This window comes from Pristiophorus japonicus, unplaced genomic scaffold, assembly GCF_044704955.1.
Source record: "Pristiophorus japonicus isolate sPriJap1 unplaced genomic scaffold, sPriJap1.hap1 HAP1_SCAFFOLD_423, whole genome shotgun sequence".
NCBI classification, from domain to species: domain Eukaryota; kingdom Metazoa; phylum Chordata; class Chondrichthyes; family Pristiophoridae; genus Pristiophorus; species Pristiophorus japonicus.
The window spans coordinates 60808-79930 of record NW_027254124.1 but is presented as its reverse complement, the minus strand read 5'-3'; the positions used below and the strand labels follow the sequence as shown (position 1 = coordinate 79930).

The 19123-nt window shown below is 53.1% G+C and overlaps 1 protein-coding gene across 2 annotated transcripts in view; it reads left to right on the top strand.

The window, feature by feature from the left end:
- LOC139251216 (vacuolar protein sorting-associated protein 37C-like) overlaps positions 1-17397 on the top strand; it is a 47705-nt gene extending 30308 nt beyond the window's left edge. For both annotated transcript variants that reach the window (XM_070873179.1, XM_070873180.1), the window contains exons 4-5: positions 257-339; positions 13822-17397. In XM_070873179.1, coding sequence (XP_070729280.1) covers positions 257-339; positions 13822-14370 — 632 coding nt within the window. In that variant the 3' untranslated portion in view covers positions 14371-17397. The remainder of the gene's footprint in view (positions 1-256; positions 340-13821) is intronic.
- Positions 17398-19123: the final 1726 nt, after the last annotated feature.

Genomic DNA, 19123 nt, shown 5'->3' with positions numbered 1-19123 from the left:
TGTGCGCAAGGAGAACGGGCTCACGTCCAGTCTGCCGCTGCGCTTGCACAGATTCAACCGCTGTCCTTCCCCAAACTGGATCCAGACAACTTCAGCCAAAACACAGAAATGTGCAGCCGATGCAGTCGGTGTCTGATGTGCGTTAGCCGAGGGATGGAAGATCAGGGAAGGGGAGGCCAGTGAATAATGAAGACCGGGTGGACTGATTTTGCTGAAACAAAAAAAAAAACAACACGCTGCCTTTTGACTTCCACAGAGCGATTTCATGACGTGGCCGGCCCGGATTCTCTACTGTCAGTACTGCAAGCAGAAGGAGCCAAGATAGAGGAGGAGACGGAGGTGAGTACTGTGTTACTACCATCCCGGGGGGGGGGAGGGGGTCAGTACTGTGTTACTACCATCCCGGGGGGGGGTCAGTACTGTGTTACTACCATCCCGGGGGGAGGGGGGTCAGTACTGTGTTACTACCATCCCGGGGGGGGGTGGGGGAGGGGGTCAGTACTGTGTTACTACCATTCCGGGGGGGGGTCAGTACTGTGTTACTACCATCCCGGGGGGAGGGGGGTCAGTACTGTGTTACTACCATCCCGGGGGGGGGTCAGTACTGTGTTACTACCATCCCGGGGGGGGGGTCAGTACTGTGTTACTACCATCCCGGGGGGAGGGGGGTCAGTACTGTGTTACTACCATCCCGGGGGGGGGTGGGGGAGGGGGTCAGTACTGTGTTACTACCATTCCGGGGGGGGGTCAGTACTGTGTTACTACCATCCCGGGGGGAGGGGGGTCAGTACTGTGTTATTACCATCCCGGGGGGAGGGGGGTCAGTACTGTGTTACTACCATCCCGGGGGGGGAGGGGTCAGTACTGTGTTACTACCATCCCGGGGGGGGGGTCAGTACTGTGTTACTACCATCCCGGGGGGGGGGGGGGGGATCAGTACTGTGTTATTACCATCCCGGAGGGGGTGGGGGGGTCAGTACTGTGTTACTACCATCCCGGGGGGGGGTCAGTACTGTGTTACTACCATCCCGGGGGGGGGGGGGGGGTCAGTACTGTGTTATTACCATCCCGGGGGGGGGGGGGGTCAGTACTGTGTTACTACCTTCCCCGGGGGGGGGGGGTCAGTACTGTGTTACTACCATCCCGGGGGGGGGGGGTCAGTACTGTGTTACTACCTTCCCGGGGGGGGGGGGGGGTCAGTACTGTGTTACTACCATCCCGGGGGGGGGGGGTCAGTACTGTGTTACTACCATCCCGGGGGGGGGTCAGTACTGTGTTACTACCATCCCGGGGGGGGGGGGTCAGTACTGTGTTACTACCATCCCGGGGGGGGGGGTCAGTACTGTGTTATTACCATCCCGGGGGGGGGGGGTCAGTACTGTGTTATTACCATCCCGGGGGGGGGGGGTCAGTACTGTGTTATTACCATCCCGGGGGGGGGTCAGTACTGTGTTACTACCATCCCGGGGGGGGGTCAGTACTGTGTTACTACCATCCCGGGGGGGGGTCAGTACTGTGTTACTACCATCCCGGGGGGGGGTCAGTACTGTGTTACTACCTTCCCGGGGGGGGGGGGGGGGTCAGTACTGTGTTACTACCATCCCGGGGGGGGGGGTCAGTACTGTGTTACTACCATCCCGGGGGGGGGGTCAGTACTGTGTTACTACCATCCCGGGGGGGGGGTCAGTACTGTGTTACTACCATCCCGGGGGGGGGGTCAGTACTGTGTTACTACCATCCCGGGGGGGGGGTCAGTACTGTGTTACTACCATCCCGGGGGGGGGGGGGGGTCAGTACTGTGTTATTACCATCCCGGTGGGGGGGGGGGGGGGGGGGGGGTCGGGGTCAGTACTGTGTTACTACCATCCCGGGGGGGGGGGGGGGGTCAGTACTGTGTTACTACCATCCCGGGGGGGGGGGGGGGTCAGTACTGTGTTACTACCATCCCGGGGGGGGGGGGGGGTCAGTACTGTGTTACTACCATCCCGGGGGGGGGGGTCAGTACTGTGTTACTACCATCCCGGGGGGGGGGGGGGGGGGGTCAGTACTGTGTTACTACCATCCCGGGGGGGGGGGGGGTCAGTACTGTGTTACTACCATCCCGGGGGGGGGGGGGTCAGTACTGTGTTACTACCATCCCGGGGGGGGGGGGGGGGTCAGTACTGTGTTACTACCATCCCGGGGGGGGGGTCAGTACTGTGTTACTACCTTCCCGGGTGGGGGGTCAGTACTGTGTTACTACCATCCCGGGGGGGGGGTCAGTACTGTGTTACTACCTTCCCGGGGGGGGGGTCAGTACTGTGTTACTACCATCCCGGGGGGGGGGTCAGTACTGTGTTACTACCTTCCCGGGGGGGGGGTCAGTACTGTGTTACTACCATCCCGGGGGGGGGGGTCAGTACTGTGTTACTACCTTCCCGGGGGGGGGGTCAGTACTGTGTTACTACCTTCCCGGGTGGGGGGTCAGTACTGTGTTACTACCATCCCGGGGGGGGGGTCAGTACTGTGTTACTACCTTCCCGGGGGGGGGGTCAGTACTGTGTTACTACCTTCCCGGGTGGGGGGTCAGTACTGTGTTACTACCATCCCGGGGGGGGGGTCAGTACTGTGTTACTACCTTCCCGGGGGGGGGGTCAGTACTGTGTTACTACCTTCCCGGGGGGGGGGTCAGTACTGTGTTACTACCTAACCCCACATACCCACCTTTGCCCTATATCCCTTAATACAGAAGGGTAGGTACTGCAGGGAATTTAATGGCCAGACTGATCTCCTGGACTAGTTTCGATCGCCTCGATGGGTCGGAGAGGAATTCCCCAGATTTTTTAATCTGTTTATCTGTTATTTTGCCTCTCCCAGGAGATCACATGGTTTTGGGGTGGGGGGGCAGTGGACATGTTGTGATACACGGGGGGGTATCGGGATTGTGTGGGACAGGCTGGGTGGACCAGGTGGTCTTTACCCGTCTCCCGTTGTCCGTATGTGCGTAAAGTGACGGGGGAAAGGGTGACTGCAGCACTGGAGTGTAAAGCAGGAGGCCGCTCGACTGGGAGATGGGAGACTTTCCTGATGGTTAAGTTGCTTCGGGCAACAGGAGGAGGCCGTTCAGCCTGCCCTGCCATTCAATGGTTGATCTGTGACCTAACTCTACATACCCGCCTTTGCCCTCTATTAATACCTTTGGTTCACAAACTATCAATCTCCGATTTAAAATTAACAACCTACCCAGAATCAATCACCGTTTGCGGAAGAGATTTCCAAACTCCTACCGCCATCTGTGTGTCGAAATGTTTCCTAACTTCACTCCTGAAAGGCTTGGTTCTCATGTTTAGACTATGCCCCCTAGTCCCAGACTGCCCTACCAACCGTAATAGTCTCTCTCTGTCTACCCTTATCAGTCTACCCTACCCTACCCTGGGTTTGTTTTCTCTGGAACAGAGGAGGCTGAGGGGGGACCTGATTGAGGTGTATAAAATTATGAGGGGCCTGGATAGAGTGGATAGGAAGGACCTGTTTCCCTCGGCAGAGGGGTCAACAACCAGGGGGCATAGATTTAAAGTAATTGGGGGGAGGTTTAGAGGGGATTTGAGGGGAAATGTCTTCACCCAGAGGGTGGTGGGGGTCTGGTGCGGAACTCAGTGCCTGAAAGGGTGGTAGAGGCAGAAACCCTCACCACATTTAAACAGTACTTGGATGTGCACCTGAAGTGCTGTAACCTGCAGGACTACGGACCCAGAGCTGGAAAGTGGGATTAGGCTGGGTAGCTCTTGGTCGGTCAGCACGGACACGATGGGCCGAAATGGCCTCCTTCCGTGCTGTAAATTTAGTGATTATATTATATCATCCTGAGGGGCTACGTGCGCACACGAGACCTGTGCAACTCGCACTTGAGTACAATTATACGCGCGTACACACTCACGCATGCACACACACAGGTATGTGCTGCACATACATGCCCGCACAGGCCTGCGACACACACACGCGCGCGCGCACAATTATCAAACAAAATGTGCCACCAAGCCACTTATTAGGGACAGGTGACCAAAAGCTCGGTCAAAGAGGTCGGTTTTAGGGAGCGTCTTGAAGGAGGAAAGAGAGGCGGAGAGGTTTAGGGAGGGAGTTCCAGAGCTCGGGGGCCCAGGCGGCTGAAGGCCCGGCCACCGATGGTGGAGCGATTAAAATCGGGGATGCTCAGGAGGGCAGGATTGGATCTTAAAAGGGAGAAGATAATGAAGGGCTACGGGGAAATGGCGGGGGGGAGTGGGACTAATTGGACAACTCTTTCACAGAGCCTGCCCAGGCCCGATGGGCCGAAGGGCCTCCTTCTGCGCTGTTTGATTCTGTGATTTCAGTTCGCGAGCTGTTGGCGACAGAGGAACGCGAGCGGCCTCCTGCCTGTGGGCAGTCGGCATTTGACCGGGAGGGAGAGGGACTTTCTGGGAGAGTTCAATCCTCGGGGGGGGGGGTCGTGAGGAGAGGGCCCAGAGCCAGTGCGTGGTGGCGGGGGCGGGTAATGGAATCATCCAGTTCTTACAACGTATGGGAGGAGGCCGTTCAGCCCCTCGCCTCCTGTGCTTTCACTCTGGAAGTCTGGAGTTTTTAGATTCTTTCAGATGAGATGATAAACCAAGGCCCCGTCTGCTCTCTCAGGAGGATGTAAAGGACACTATTGGAAGAAGAGCTGGGGAGTTATCCCCGGTGTCCTGGGCCCAATATTTATCCCTCAATCAACATAACCAAAAAACAGATGATCTGGTCATAACCGCGTTGCTGTTTGTGGGAGCTTGCTGTGCGCAAGTTGGCTGCTGCGCTTCCCACATTGCAACAGTGACTACACTCCCAAAAAGTACTTTATTGGTTGTAAAGCTGGTGGTCATGAAAGGTGCTTATATAAATGCAAGTCTTTCTTTCTGTGCAGTTCGGAACTGGGTCTGTAACTGTGTGCGACTAAGAGCCAGTCTGTTTGGGTCTGTAACTGGGAGTAACCCAGTCTGTTTTTTCCCTTGGGACTTGGCTTGCCAGGGTTAAATATAGACTGAGGTTTTAGTCTGTCCTGGCACCATTCCAGATGTCTGACCTCACCCTTTTTGCCGACTTACTGTGTGTGTGTGTGTGTGTGTGTGTGTGTGTGTGTTGCGCGTGTGTGTTTAGTTTTAATAAAAATAAACACGGAACTCCTCCCATTGACACACGCTACAGTGTCCGACTAAAAAAAAAACAAATTATTATTTAAATGGGGAGAGATTACAAAATGCTGCAGTACAGAGGGACCTGGGCTCCTTGTGCATGAAACACAAAAAGTTAGTATGCAGGTACAGCAAATGATCAGGAAGGCAAATGGAATGCTGGCCTTTATTGCAAGGGGGATAGAGTATAAAAGCAGAGAAGTCCTGCTACACCTGTACAGGGTATTGGTGAGGCCACACCTGGAGTACTGCGTACAGTTTTGTTCACCGTATTTAAGGAAGGATATACTTGCATTGGAGGCAGTTCAGAGAAAGTTCACTCGGTTGATTCCAGAGATGAGGGGGTTGCCTTATGAAGAAAGGTTGGGCCGATACACATTGGAGTTTAGAAGAATGGGAGGTGATCTTATTGAAACGTTTCAGATACTGAGGAGGCTGGACAGGGTGGATGCAGAGAGGATGTTTCCCCTCGTGGGGGAATCTAGAACTAGGGGGCATAGTCTCAGAATAAGGGGCCGCCCATTTAAAACTGAGATGAGGAGGAATTTCTTCTCTCAGAGGGTTGTAAATCTGTGGAATTCTCTGCCCCAGAGAGCTGTGGAGGCTGGGTCATTGAATATATTTAAGGTGGAGATAGACAGATTTTTGAGCGATAAGTGAGTCCAGGATTATGGGGAGTGGGCAGGGAATTGGAGCTGAGTCCATGATCAGATCAGCCATGATCTTATTGAATGGCGGAGCAGGCTCGAGGTGCCAAATGGCCGACTCCTGCTCCTATTTCTTATGTTCTTATGTTCTTAAATGACCATTTGACTGCCATTCTCAGACCGGCTAAAAACTCACTGATACTTGCATAATTGTAGGCGCACCCGATACAATAGCCGCCATAAGTGTCTCCACATTGTGATGGAATCATACAGTGGTTATAGCACAGAAGGAGACTGTAATATATATAGCCCCACCCAGTGCACTCCTGTGATAATGCAGCCATTTCTGTTTACACCAATAAAGAGGTCACCTGACAGGGTTCCTGAAGTTATCAGCCAATCTTGGAGCTTGTGTGTTTGTGAGGTCGTACCGAATATATAACAGGCCATTGGGCCTGTCGAGCCTGTGCCGGCTCTCTGCAAGAGCACTTCAGCTAGTCCCACTCCCCCGCCCTTTCCCCGTAGCCCTGCACATTTTCAGGTACCTATCCAGTTCCCTCTTCAAAGCCACCATTAAGTCTACCGTCACCACCCTTTCAGACCGTGCATTCCAGATCCTAACCACTCGCTGCATCATTTATTTTTCCTGTGTCGCCTTTGGTTCTTGTGCCACTCGCCTTAAATCTGTGTCTTCTGGTTCTCGATGGGAACAGTTACTCTCTATCTACACTGTCCAGAACACTCATGATTTGAACACCTCGATCAAATCTCCCCTTAACCTTCTCTGCTCTAAGGAGAACAGCCCCAGCTTCTCCAGGCTCTCCATGTAACTGAAGTCCCACATCCCCGGTACCATTCTGGTCAATCTCCCCTTAACCTTCTCTGCTCTAAGGAGAACAACCCCAGCTTCTCCAGTCTCCCCATGTAACTGAAGTCCCACATCCCTGGTACCATTCTGGTCAATCTCCCCTTAACCTTCTCTGCTCTAAGGAGAACAACCCCAGCTTCTCCAGTCTCCCCATGTAACTGAAGTCCCACATCCCTGGTACCATTCTGGTCAATCTCCCCTTAACCTTTTCTGCTCTAAGGAGAACAACCCCAGCTTCTCCAGTCTCCCCATGTAACTGAAGTCCCACATCCCTGGTACCATTCTGGTCAATCTCCCCTTAACCTTCTCTGCTCTAAGGAGAACAATCCCAGCTTCTCCAGTCTCCCCATGTAACTGAGGTCCCACATCCCCGGTACCATTCTGGTCAATCTCCCCTTAACCTTCTCTGCTCTAAGGAGAACAATCCCAGCTTCTCCAGTCTCCCCATGTAACTGAGGTCCCACATCCCCGGTACCATTCTGGGCAATCTTCCCTTAACCTTCTCTGCTCCAAGGAGAACAATCCCAGCTTCTCCAGTCTCTCCATGTAACTGAAGTCCCTCATCCCGGGTACCATTCTGGTCAATCTCCCCTTAACCTTCTCTGCTCCAAGGAGAACAACCCCAGCTTCTCCAGTCTCCCCATGTAACTGAAGTCCCACATCCCCGGTACCATTCTGGGCAATCTCCCCTTAACCTTCTCTGCTCTAAGGAGAACAATCCCAGCTTCTCCAGTCTCCCCATGTAACTGAAGTCCCACATCCCCGGTACCATTCTGGGCAATCTCCCTCTGCACCCTCTCCCAGGCCTTCACATCCTCCCTACAGTGTGGTGCCCAGAATTAGACATAATACCTCACTTGAGGCTGAACCAGTGTTTTATTCAGGTTCTTCATAATTTCCACATTTTTGTACTCTTTCCCTCATAGATTTAAAGTAAGTGACAGGAGGTTTAGAGGGGATTTGAGGAGAATTTACTTTTGCCCAGAGGGTCTGGAACTCTCTGCCTGAAAGGGTGGTAGAGGCAGAAACCCTCACCACATTTAAACAGTACTTGGATGTACACCTGAAGTGCTGTAACCTACAGGGCTGGAAAGTGGGATTAGGCTGGGTAGCTCTTGGTCGGCCGGCACGGACATGATGGGCCAAATGGCCTCCTTCCGTGCTGTAAATTTGTATGATTGATAATATTTATGAATCCTGTATCGCAACCTGCCCTGCCACCTTCAGAGATTTACGCACATATAACCTGAGGTGGCTCTCTTCATGCAAACCCATTAGTTGATATTTCCTCTCCAATTTATTCTCCAATGGCCATACAGTGCCAGACCTGGAGTATGGGGGGTGTGACCAGAGTAAAGCTCCCTCCCCTGCCTCAGCTCATCCACTGCTGAAGCCCTCATTCATGCCTTTGTTACCTCTAGACTTGACTATTCCAACTCACTCCTGGCTGGCCTCCAGCATTCTACCCTCCGTCAACTTGAGCTCATCCAAAACACTGCTGCCCTTATTCTAACTCGCACCAAGTCCCGCTCACCCATCACCCTCTGTGCTCGCTGACCGACACTGGCTCCCGGTCTGGCAAAGCAATCTTGTTTTCAGACCCCTCCATGGCATCGCCACCTCCCACCCCATCTCTGCAACCTCTGCCAATCCTCCAGCCACTACAACCCTCCCTATCTCTATAACCTCTTCCAGTCCTACAGCTCTCCCTATCTCTATAACCTCTTCCAGTCCTACAGCTCTCCCTATCTCTATAACCTCCTCCAGTCCTACAACCCTCCCTATCTCTGTAACCTCCTCCAGCCCTACAACCCTCCCTATCTCTGTAACCTCCTCCAGCCCTACAACCCTCCCTATCTCTGTAACCTCCTCCAGCCTCTACACCCCTCCCTATCTCTGTAACCTCCTCCAGCCCCTAAAACCCTCCCTATCTCTGTAACCTCCTCCAGCCCCTACAACCCTCCCTATCTCTGTAACCTCCTCCAGCCCCTACAACACTCCCTATCTCTGTAACCTCCTCCAGTCCCCACAACCCTCCCTATCTCTGTAACCTCCTCCAGCCCTATAATCCTCCCTATCTCTGTAACCTCCTCCAGCCCTACAACCCTCCCTATCTCTGTAACCTCCTCCAGCCCCTACACCCCTCCCTATCTCTGTAACCTCCTCCAGCCCCTACACCCCTCCCTATCTCTGTAACCTCCTCCAGCCCCTACAACCCTCCCTATCTCTGTAACCTCCTCCAGCCCCTACAACACTCCCTATCTCTATAACCTCCTCCAGTCCCCACAACCCTCCCTATCTCTGTAACCTCCTCCAGCCCCGACAACCCTCCATCACTGTAACCCCCTCCAGCCCCTACACCCCTCCCTATCTCTGTAACCTCCTCCAGCCCCTACACCCTTCCGTATCTCTGTATTACCTCCAGCCCTACAACCCTCCCTATCTCTGTAACCTCCTCCAGCCCATACAACCCTCCCTATCTCTCTAACCTCCTCCAGTCCCTACAACCCTCCCTATCTCTGTAACCAACTCCAGCCCATACAAGCCTCCTTATCTCTGTAACCTCCTCCAGCCCCTACACCCTTCCGTATCTCTGTATTACCTCCAGCCCTACAACCCTCCCTATCTCTGTAACCTCCTCCAGCCCATACAACCCTCCCTATCTCTCTAACCTCCTCCAGCCCCTACAACACTCCCTATCTCTGTAACCTCCTCCAGCCCCTACAACCCTCCCTATCTCTGTAACCTCCTCCAGCCCCTACACCCCTCCGTATCTCTGTATTACCTCCAGCCCATACAACCCTCCCTATCTCTCTAACCTCCTCCAGCCCTATAAACTTCCCTATCTCTGTAACCTCCTCCAGCTCCTACAACTCTCCCTATCTCTGTAACATCCTCCAGTCCCTACACCCCTCCCTATCTCTGTAACCTCCTCCAGCTCCTACAACTCTCCCTATCTCTGTAACCTCCTCCAGCCCCTACAACCCTCCCTACCTCTGTCACCTCCTCCAGCCCCTACAACCCTCCCTATCTCTGTAACCTCCTACAACCCTCCCTATCTCTGTCACCTCCTCCAGCCCCTACAACCCTCCCTATCTCTGTAACCTCCTCCAGCCCCTACACCCTCCCTATCTCTGTAACCTCCTCCAGCAACTACAACCCTCCCTATCTCTGTAACCTCCTCCAGCCCCTACACCCTCCCTATCTCTGTAACCTCCTCCAGCAACTACAACCCTCCCTATCTCTGTAACCTCCTCCAGCCCATACAACCCTCCCTATCTCTCTAACCTCCTCCAGCCCCTACACCCTCCCTATCTCTGTAACCTCCTCCAGCAACTACAACCCTCCCTATCTCTATAACCTCCTCCAGTCCTACAACCCTCCCTATCTCTGTAACCTCCTCCAGTCCTACACCCCTCCCTATCTCTGTAACCTCCTCCAGTCCTACACCCCTCCCTATCTCTGTAACCTCCTCCAGCCCTACAACCCTCCCTATCTCTGTAACCTCCTCCAGCCCTACACCCCTCCCTATCTCTGTAACCTCCTCCAGCCCCTACAACCCTCCCTATCTCTGTAACCTCCTCCAGCCCTACACCCTCCCTATCTCTGTAACCTCCTCCAGCCGCTACAACCCTCCCTATCTCTGTAACCTCCTCCAGCCCTACACCCTCCCTATCTCTGTAACCTCCTCCAGCCCCTACAACCCTCCCTATCTCTGTAACCTCCTCCAGCCCTACACCCTCCCTATCTCTGTAACCTCCTCCAGCCCCTGCAATCGTCGAAGCTCTCTGCACTTCTCTAATTCTGCCCTCCTGAGCAACCCTGATTATAATCGCTCCGCCTTTGTTGGCCGTGCCTTCAGCTGCCTGGGCTCTAAGCTCTGGAATTCCCTCCCTAAACCTCTCCGCCTGCCTCTCCTCCTTTAAGACGCTCCTTAAAACCTACCTCTTTGACCAAGCTTTTGGACACCCATCCTAATATCTCCTTGCGTGTCTCGCCGTTAAATTTTGTTTGAAAATTGCTCGTGTGAAGCACCTTGGGACGTTTTTCTATGTCAGGGATGCAAAATAAATCCAAATTGTTGTTGTTGGACATCCAGCCCTGGATGAGCCAATCACTTCCTCCTCGCTAAACATTTCAAGCCACCGTTTTCAGCCCCTATACCCTCGCCACCAACTCCAGCCTGCTCCGTGACCACTGGCTCGGGCTGCATCAGACTGCTCGCCATCTCGGCATCCCACCACTAAAACCCACCTACTCCCCTCTCCGCAACATCGCCTGTCTCCGTCCCGATAGTGTGGTGTTTAGCCGTGGCTCAGTGGGGAGCACACTCGCCTCTGAGTCAGCAGGTTGTGGGTTCAAGTCCCACTCCAGGGACCCGAGCGCACACATCAACGCTGACGCGCCAGTGCAGTGCCGAGGGAGTGCTGCACTGTCGGAGGTGCTGTCTCTCCGATGAGACCTTAAAGCGAGGCCCCCTCTACCCCCTTCGGGTGGCCGTAAAAGATCCCGTGGCACTATTTCGAAGAAGAGCGGGGGAGTCATCCCTGGTGTCCTGGGCCCAATATTTATCCCCCAATCAACATAACAAACAACAGATTGATTATCTGGTCATGATCACATTGCTGTTTGTGGGAGCTTGCTGTGCGCAAGTTGGCTGCCGTGTTTCCCACATTACAACAGTTTCCCATGTTACATATTACAATAGCCAGGCCCAGTCGCTGCCGGAGGCCCATCAGGCTGAGCACCCCCTCGGCCTGCGAGCAGCATCGGAGCAGGCCCGGGAGCGGAAGGAACAGCGTGGAGGCCTAGCCCATCAGGCTGAGCATCCCCTCGGCCTGCGAGCAGCATCGGAGCAGGCCCGGGAGTGGAAGGAGCAGTGTGGTGGCGACCACTCCAGGGAGTAGCACGTGCCAGAGCAGGAGGGCGACGGCAGTGAAGAGGGGCATCACCAAGGTTCAGGTCGGTGATTGGAACATGGGCAGGTACAGCAGGAGCGACGAGGTCGGGGCGAAGGAACGGCGAGAGATTGTAGAGGGACGTACCCGGGAGAGGCGTGAGTTCGGGGCCCAGGGGGCAGCACGGGCCCAGCCCACACTGCGATATGTGTGCGCGCACTAGGTCCGTGCAGCAGAGCTGGTCTCCAGTTAGTCCTGGTTAACCCTTGCCACTGGACCAAGACCCAGCTCTGTCAAGCCCCGTGTGGTGGTTGGTGTGTAACGGTCACTCCACGTTAAGAAAATCCACGCACAGGTATCTTCCACCCTTCAGGATGTAGTTCGGGACCTGGAATATTAGGTCCTTCATTGAAACACCTGTGAACTTTTTGACGTGGAAGCAAGTCATCCTCGATTTGAGGGACTGCCTGTGATGATGATTATAACAGTGCCTATACTCCAAAAGTACTTCATTGGCTGTAAAGCGCTTTGAGACATCCAGTGGTTGCGAATGCTCGCTCTTTGATGACTTATCCACCCATTGAGTCTCACTAACTTTGCATGGGGAGCAATTAATAGAGTAACGTTTACATAGGCAATTCCATTACCAGTGTAATTATAGCGTGACACGTTTACATAGGAAATTCCCATTATAAATGTATTAAAGTATTATGTGGCAAAATGTGAGGTTATCCACTTTGGTAAGAAGAATAAAAAAGCAAATTATAATTTAAACAGGGAGAGATTACAAAGTGCTGCAGTACAGAGGGACCTGGGCTCCTTGTGCATGAAACACAAAAGGTTATTATGCAGGTACAGCAAGTGATCAGGAAGGCAAATGGAATATTGGCCTTTATTGCAAGGGGGATAGAGTATAAAAGCAGAGAAGTCCTGCTACACCTGTACAGGGTATTGGTGAGGCCACACCTGGAGTACTGCGTACAGTTTTGGTCTCCATATTTAAGGAAGGATATACTTGCATTGGACGCTGTTCAGAGAAAGTTCACTCGGTTGATTCCTGAGATGAAGGGGTTGACTTATGAAGAAAGGTTGAGCAGGTTGGGCCTCTACTCATTGGAGTTTAGAAGAATGAGAGGTGATCTTATTGAAACATATAAGATTCTGAGGGGGCTGGACAGGGTAGATGCAGAGAGGATGTTTCCCCTCGTGGGGGAATCTAGAACTAGGGGGCAGAGTTTCAGAATAAGGGGCCACCCATTTAGAACTGAGATGAGGAAGAATTTCTTCTCTCGGGGTCGTGAATCTTTGGAATTCTCTGCCCCAGAGAGCTGTGGAGGCTGGGTCATTGAATATATTCAAGGCCGAGATAGACTGATTTTTGAGTGGTAAGGGAATAAAGGGTTATGGGGAGCGGGCGGGGAAGTGGAGCTGAGTCCAAGATTAGATCAGCCATAATGTTTTTGATGGCGGAGCAGGCTCGAAGGGCCAAATGGCCGATTCCTGCTCCTCTTTCTTATGTTATTATGTTCTTATAATTATAGCGTGACACGTTTACATAGGAAATTACCCAATATAAATGTAATTATAGCGTGACGTGTTTACATAGGAAATTTTCATAAATGTAATTATAGCCTGACACGTTTATATAGGAAATTCCCATTATAAATGTAATTATAGCGTGACGTGTTTACATAGAAAATTTTCATAAATGTAATTATAGCGTGACACGTTTATATAGGAAATTTTCATTATAAATGTAATTATAGCGTGACGTGTTTACATAGGAAATTTTCATAAATGTAATTATAGCGTGACACGTTTATATAGGAAATTTTCATTATAAATGTAATTATAGCGTGACGTGTTTACATAGGAAATTTTCATAAATGTAATTATAGCGTGACACGTTTATATAGGAAATTCCCATTATAAATGTAATTATAGCATGACATGTTTATATAGGAAATTTTCATTATAAATGTAATTATAGCGTGACGTGTTTACATAGGAAATTCGCATTATAAATGTAATTGTAGCATGACGTGTTTACATAGGAAATTTTCATAAATGTAATTATAGCGTGACACGTTTATATAGGAAATTCCCATTATAAATGTAATTGTAGCGTGATGTGTTTACATAGAAAATTTTCATTATAAGTGTAATTATCGCGTGACACGTTTGCGGTTTTTAATATTGCTGCCTGATTTCCGTTTGCGTTGCAGGAGCTGGCGGAGAAGTTTCTGGAAGGCCAGTTTGCCCTGGAGGTGTTTCTGGAGCAGTACAACGAGCGACGCAAGCTTGCTCACCTCCGTCGCGTGCGCATCGAGAAGCTGCAGGAGATCCTGAGCCGGCCACAGCAGCCCGCCGCGACGGTGACCCCCGACCTGCCGGAGCCCCCCCACCCCCAACCCAGCCAACGCCTGCCCCAGCGGCCGCCCCCCCCCAGGCCGTCCGCCATCCAGCCCAGTCCAGCCGCCCATCCCGCTGCCCTGCCCTACAACCCCAACCCCGGCGTGGCGGGCGTCCCCCATCAGGTGATGTCCCCTTACCCCGCCATCGCCGGCGCTGCCCCACCGCACTTCTACCCCCAGCCCAGCCCGCCCCTGTGCCCCTACCCCGTCCAGGCCCAGTTTCCCGCCGGCCAGCCCCCTTACCCCACCTACCCCATGCCCATGTACAACTGTGGACCCTCCGGCCCTCCCCCGCTCCCGCCCCGGCCTGGGTACAGACAGCAGCCCCAGCCCGGGTACCACATGCCGCAGCCCTACTAGCCCCACCAGGGCGGGAAGGAGCACCCTGCTTACTGCCTTTGGGTGTCGCAGAGTGTTCGTGTGTGTGCGCGCGCGTGTGTAAATATTATACAGATTATAGTATTTATTTTGGCCCGGATTGAGCGTCCAAAGATATTGGCTGGGCGCTCGCTCCTGTTGGCATCCGATTCAGCTCCCCTTCCCTCCGGCAGCGTGGCGTGTTCGTTCTTCCTCATCACCTCACCGCTCGAGGGCTTCTCCTTGGGTATCAGTCATGGCTCAGTGGGCAGCACTCTCGTCCTCTGAGTCAGAAGGATGTGTGTCCGAGCCGGTCGACACTGGGCAGTGCCAGTACTGAGGGAGTGCCGCGCTGTCGGAGGGGCAGTACTGAGGGAGCGCCGCGCTGTCGGAGGGGCAGTACTGAGGGAGTGCCGCGCTGTCGGAGGGGCAGTACTGAGGGAGTGCCGCGCTGTCGGAGGGGCAGTACTGAGGGAGCGCCGCGCTGTCGGAGGGGGCAGTACTGAGGGAGTGCCGCGCTGTCGGAGGGGGCAGTACTGAGGGAGCGCCGCGCTGTCGGAGGGGCAGTACTGAGGGAGTGCCGCGCTGTCGGAGGGGCAGTACTGAGGGAGCGCCGCACTGTCGTAGGAGGCAGTACTGAGGGAGCGCCGCACTGTCGTAGGAGGCAGTACTGAGGGAGCGCCGCGCTGTCGGAGGGGCAGTACTGAGGGAGCGCCGCACTGTCGTAGGAGGCAGTACTGAGGGAGCGCCGCGCTGTCGGAGGGGCAGTACTGAGGGAGCGCCGCACTGTCGTAGGAGGCAGTACTGAGGGAGTGCTGCACTGTCGTAGGAGGCAGTACTGAGGGAGTGCTGCAGTGTCGGAGGGGCAGTACTGAGGGAGCGCCGCACTGTCGTAGGAAGCAGTACTGAGGGAGTGCTGCAGTGTCAGACGGGCAGTACTGGGGGAGAGCTGCACTGTCGGAGGGGCAGTACTGAGGGAGTGTCTGTCTTTCAAATGAGATTTTCAATTGACCAGTCCCCCAGCCTTAAAAACCTTTTGAGGGTCGAGAATTGCAGATTTTGTGAAGAAGTGCTTCCTGACATCACCCGTGCATGGTCTGGCTCTTAATTTTAGCGTAACGTTGCCTTGTTCTGGACTCACCCACTGGAAGAAATAGTGTTTCTCTATCCACCCTGCCGAATCCTTTAATCATATTAAACACCTTGTTTAGATCGCTCATTAATCCTCTCGGAAAGTATACAAGCCTGCCCCCAACTGTCTGCATCATGCATGAGCCCATGTGGTGGGACCAGCGAGCTATTCGACTGTGAAAGCATCGCAACAGAGGCCGATGCTGCCTTCCATCGATTTTGTGTTGGTACTAGTCGGAGCACCTAATTTCTTGGGTGCTATTCTCCAACATCCTTATTATCCAGTACTCTATCCTCTCATACTCCTTCACGGGGAGGACTGATGGGCGTGTAATGAGATCTCCTCCCTCTCTAACCCAGGGGTCACTGGACAGTGATCAGGAACAGGAACCCTTGCTGATTTCACCCTCTCTCTCTAACCCAGGGGTCACTGGACAGTGATCAGGAGCAGGAACCCTGGCTGATTTCCCCTCTCTCTCTAACCCAGGGGTCACTGGACAGTGATCAGGAGCAGGAACCCTGGCTGATTTTCCCTCTCTCTCTAACCCAGGGGTCACTGGACAGTGATCAGGAGCAGGAACTGTGGTACTGAGGGAGCGCTGTTCTGTCAGAAGTGCCGTCCTTCGGTTGAGACATTGACCCGAGACCCTGTCTGCCCTCCGCGGGACAGCTGCTTGTGAAAGCGCTACCATCTGCAGTCCGCTGTCACTTGGCCTTTCCTCACAGTCTCTCTCTCGCCTGTTGGAATTGAACTTAGTGAAGGGACAGTGACTCTCTGAGCTTTTCCTCTTCCTTCCTCCTCTCGATCAGCCTACCAGGTTATGGCCCCTCTGCGCAGTACGGTGCAGGTCACAGGCATGACTCTCACACCTGCCCCAGTCCCGTTTTGGACACCGACACCGATAGCGGATTGAGGACGAGCCACCTGCAGCAGCCGAATAGCCTGCTGACGCCCGCTCCCCCACCCCCCCCTGGATACGCACGAGACCGGGGCTGGCCTCCCAGTGAGGGAGTGGCATGACCAGGGGGTATAACGGAGGAGAGAAACGAGTTTTGGACATGGATATCGGGGTGAGGCTGTGCAGCTCCCTGTAGCCGAATAGCCGGCTGGTCGCCCTCTGGTTTCCACGAGAGAGGGGGCTGTGCTCCCAGTGAGGGAGTGGCAGGGCGAAGGGGTGTAACCGAGGGGGAAACACGGGAATCTGGGTGAGGCTGCGCAGCACCTTGTAGCCGAACAGCCAACAGGCTCACTTGATGCCCTCTGGATTTGCCAAGAAAGGGGCTGGGCTACCAGTGAGGCAGTGGGAGGTCTAAGGGGTAGAACCAAAGAGCGTTTTGGGGTATCGGGGTTAGGCTGTGCAGTTCCCTTTGCTGACGCACGCCGCCTGGATTTGCATGAGACCGGAACTGCGTTCCCAGTGAGGGAGTGGGAGGACGACGCCTTTGGACATGAGTATCTGGGTGAGACTGTGTTGCTCTCTGTGGCCGAATAGCTGGCTGGTTGCCCTCTGGATTTGCATGCGACCAAAGCTGGGCTCACAGCGCCTGCAGCCCAGCGAGAGGGAGTGACAAGATGAGGGGTGCATCAAACACAGCGAGGGATACAGCAACCAATGGAAGTTACAGAACCACTACGCTGGTTTGATACTGATTGCCTTTTACAGCTTTCTAAATGCAGCGTTCACGCTGCAATGCTGGTTCCAGATGAATGTACTGAATATTTACACAGGTGATTATCTTCAGGGTTTGCTTTCTCTTAATTTCAAACTTTCCTGTGATTCTCTTACAAAGTATATGATTGTAAAATTAATTTGAATGATTCTGGAGTGGTATATATGAAATATATGTAAAAGATCAAAATCTTTGCCTTTGTATTAACCAATTAAAATTGTCTCTTGCCTTGTTTGTACAGTGTATGTATTCCCAACCCTGCGTTGAAATAAGCATTTGACAGGATTTTTATTAAAGGTGATGGGAATAAGATCCCCTTATTACACATACCCAGAGCAGATACAGAGTAAAACTCCCTCTACACTCTCACATCAAATACTCCCAGGGCAGGAACAGCACGGGCTGAGATACAGAGTAAAGCTCCCTCTACACTGTCCCATCGAACACTACTGGGGCAGGTACACCATGGGTTAGATACAGAGTAAAGCTCCCTGTACACTGTCCCATCAAACACTCCCAGGGCAGGTACAGGGGGTTAGATACAGAGTAAAGCTCCCTCTACACTGTCCCATCAAACACTCCCAGGGCAGGTACACCAGGGGTTAGATACAGAGCAAAGCTCTCTCTACTCTTCACCAAACACTCGCAGGGCAGGTACAGCATGAGGTAGATAGAGAGTAAAGCTCCCTCTAAACTATCCCATCAAACACTCAGGACAGGTACAGCACGGGTTATATACCGAGTAAAGCTTCCTCGACACTGCCATCAAACACTCCCAGGACAGGTACAGCACGGGGTTAGATATAGAGTAAAGCTCCCTCCACACTCTCACTTCAAACACTCCCAGGGCACATACACCATGGGTTAGAAACAGACTAAAGCTCCCTTTACACTATTCCATCCAACACTCCCAGGGCAGGAACAGCATGGTTAGGGAGAGTAAGGCTCTCTATTGCCTGTGCCATCAAACACTCCCAGGACAGGTTCACCACGGGTTAGAGAGCAAAGCTCTCTCTACACTGTTCCATCAAACACTCCCAGGGCAGGTACAGCACGGGGTTAGATACAGAGTAAAGCTCCACCTACACTGTCCCGTCAAACATTCCCAGGGTAGGTCCAGCACGGGGTTAGATGCAGAGTAAAGCTATCTCTACACTCTCCGATCGAACACTACCAGGGCAGGTACAGCACGGGTTATATACCGAGTAAATCTTCATCGACACTGTGCCATCAAACACTCTCAGGACAGGTACACCACGGGTTAGATACAGAGTAAAGCTCCCTCTACACTGTCCCATCAAACACTCCCAGGGCAGGTACAGCACGGGGTTAGATACAGAGTAAAGCTTCCCTCTACACTGTCCCATCAAACACTCCCAGGGCAGGTACAGCACGGGTTAGATACAGAGTAAAGCTCCCTCTACACTGTCCCATCAAACACTCCCAGGGCAGGTACAGCACGGGGTTAGAAACAGACTAAAGCTCCCTCTACACTATTCCATCCAACACTCACAGGGCAGGAACAGCACGGTTAGGGAGAGTAAGGCTCTCTCTACACTGTGCCATCAAACACTCCCAGGACAGGTTCACCACAGGTTAGATACAGAGTAAAGCTCCCTCTACACTGTCCCATCAAACACTCCCAGGGCAGGTACAGCACGGGGTTAGAAACAGACTAAAGCTCTCTCTACACTGTTCCATCAAACATTCCCAGGGCAGGTACAGCACGGGGTTAGAAACAGACTAAAGCTCCCTCTACACTGTCCCATCAAACATTCCCAGGGCAGGTACAGCACGGGGTTAGAAACAGACTAAAGCTCTCTCTACACTGTTCCATCAAACACTCCCAGGGCAGGTACAGCACGGGGTTAGATACAGAGTAAAGCTCCCTCTACACTGTCCCATCAAACATTCCCAGGGCAGGTACAACACGGGGTTAGATACAGAGTAAAGC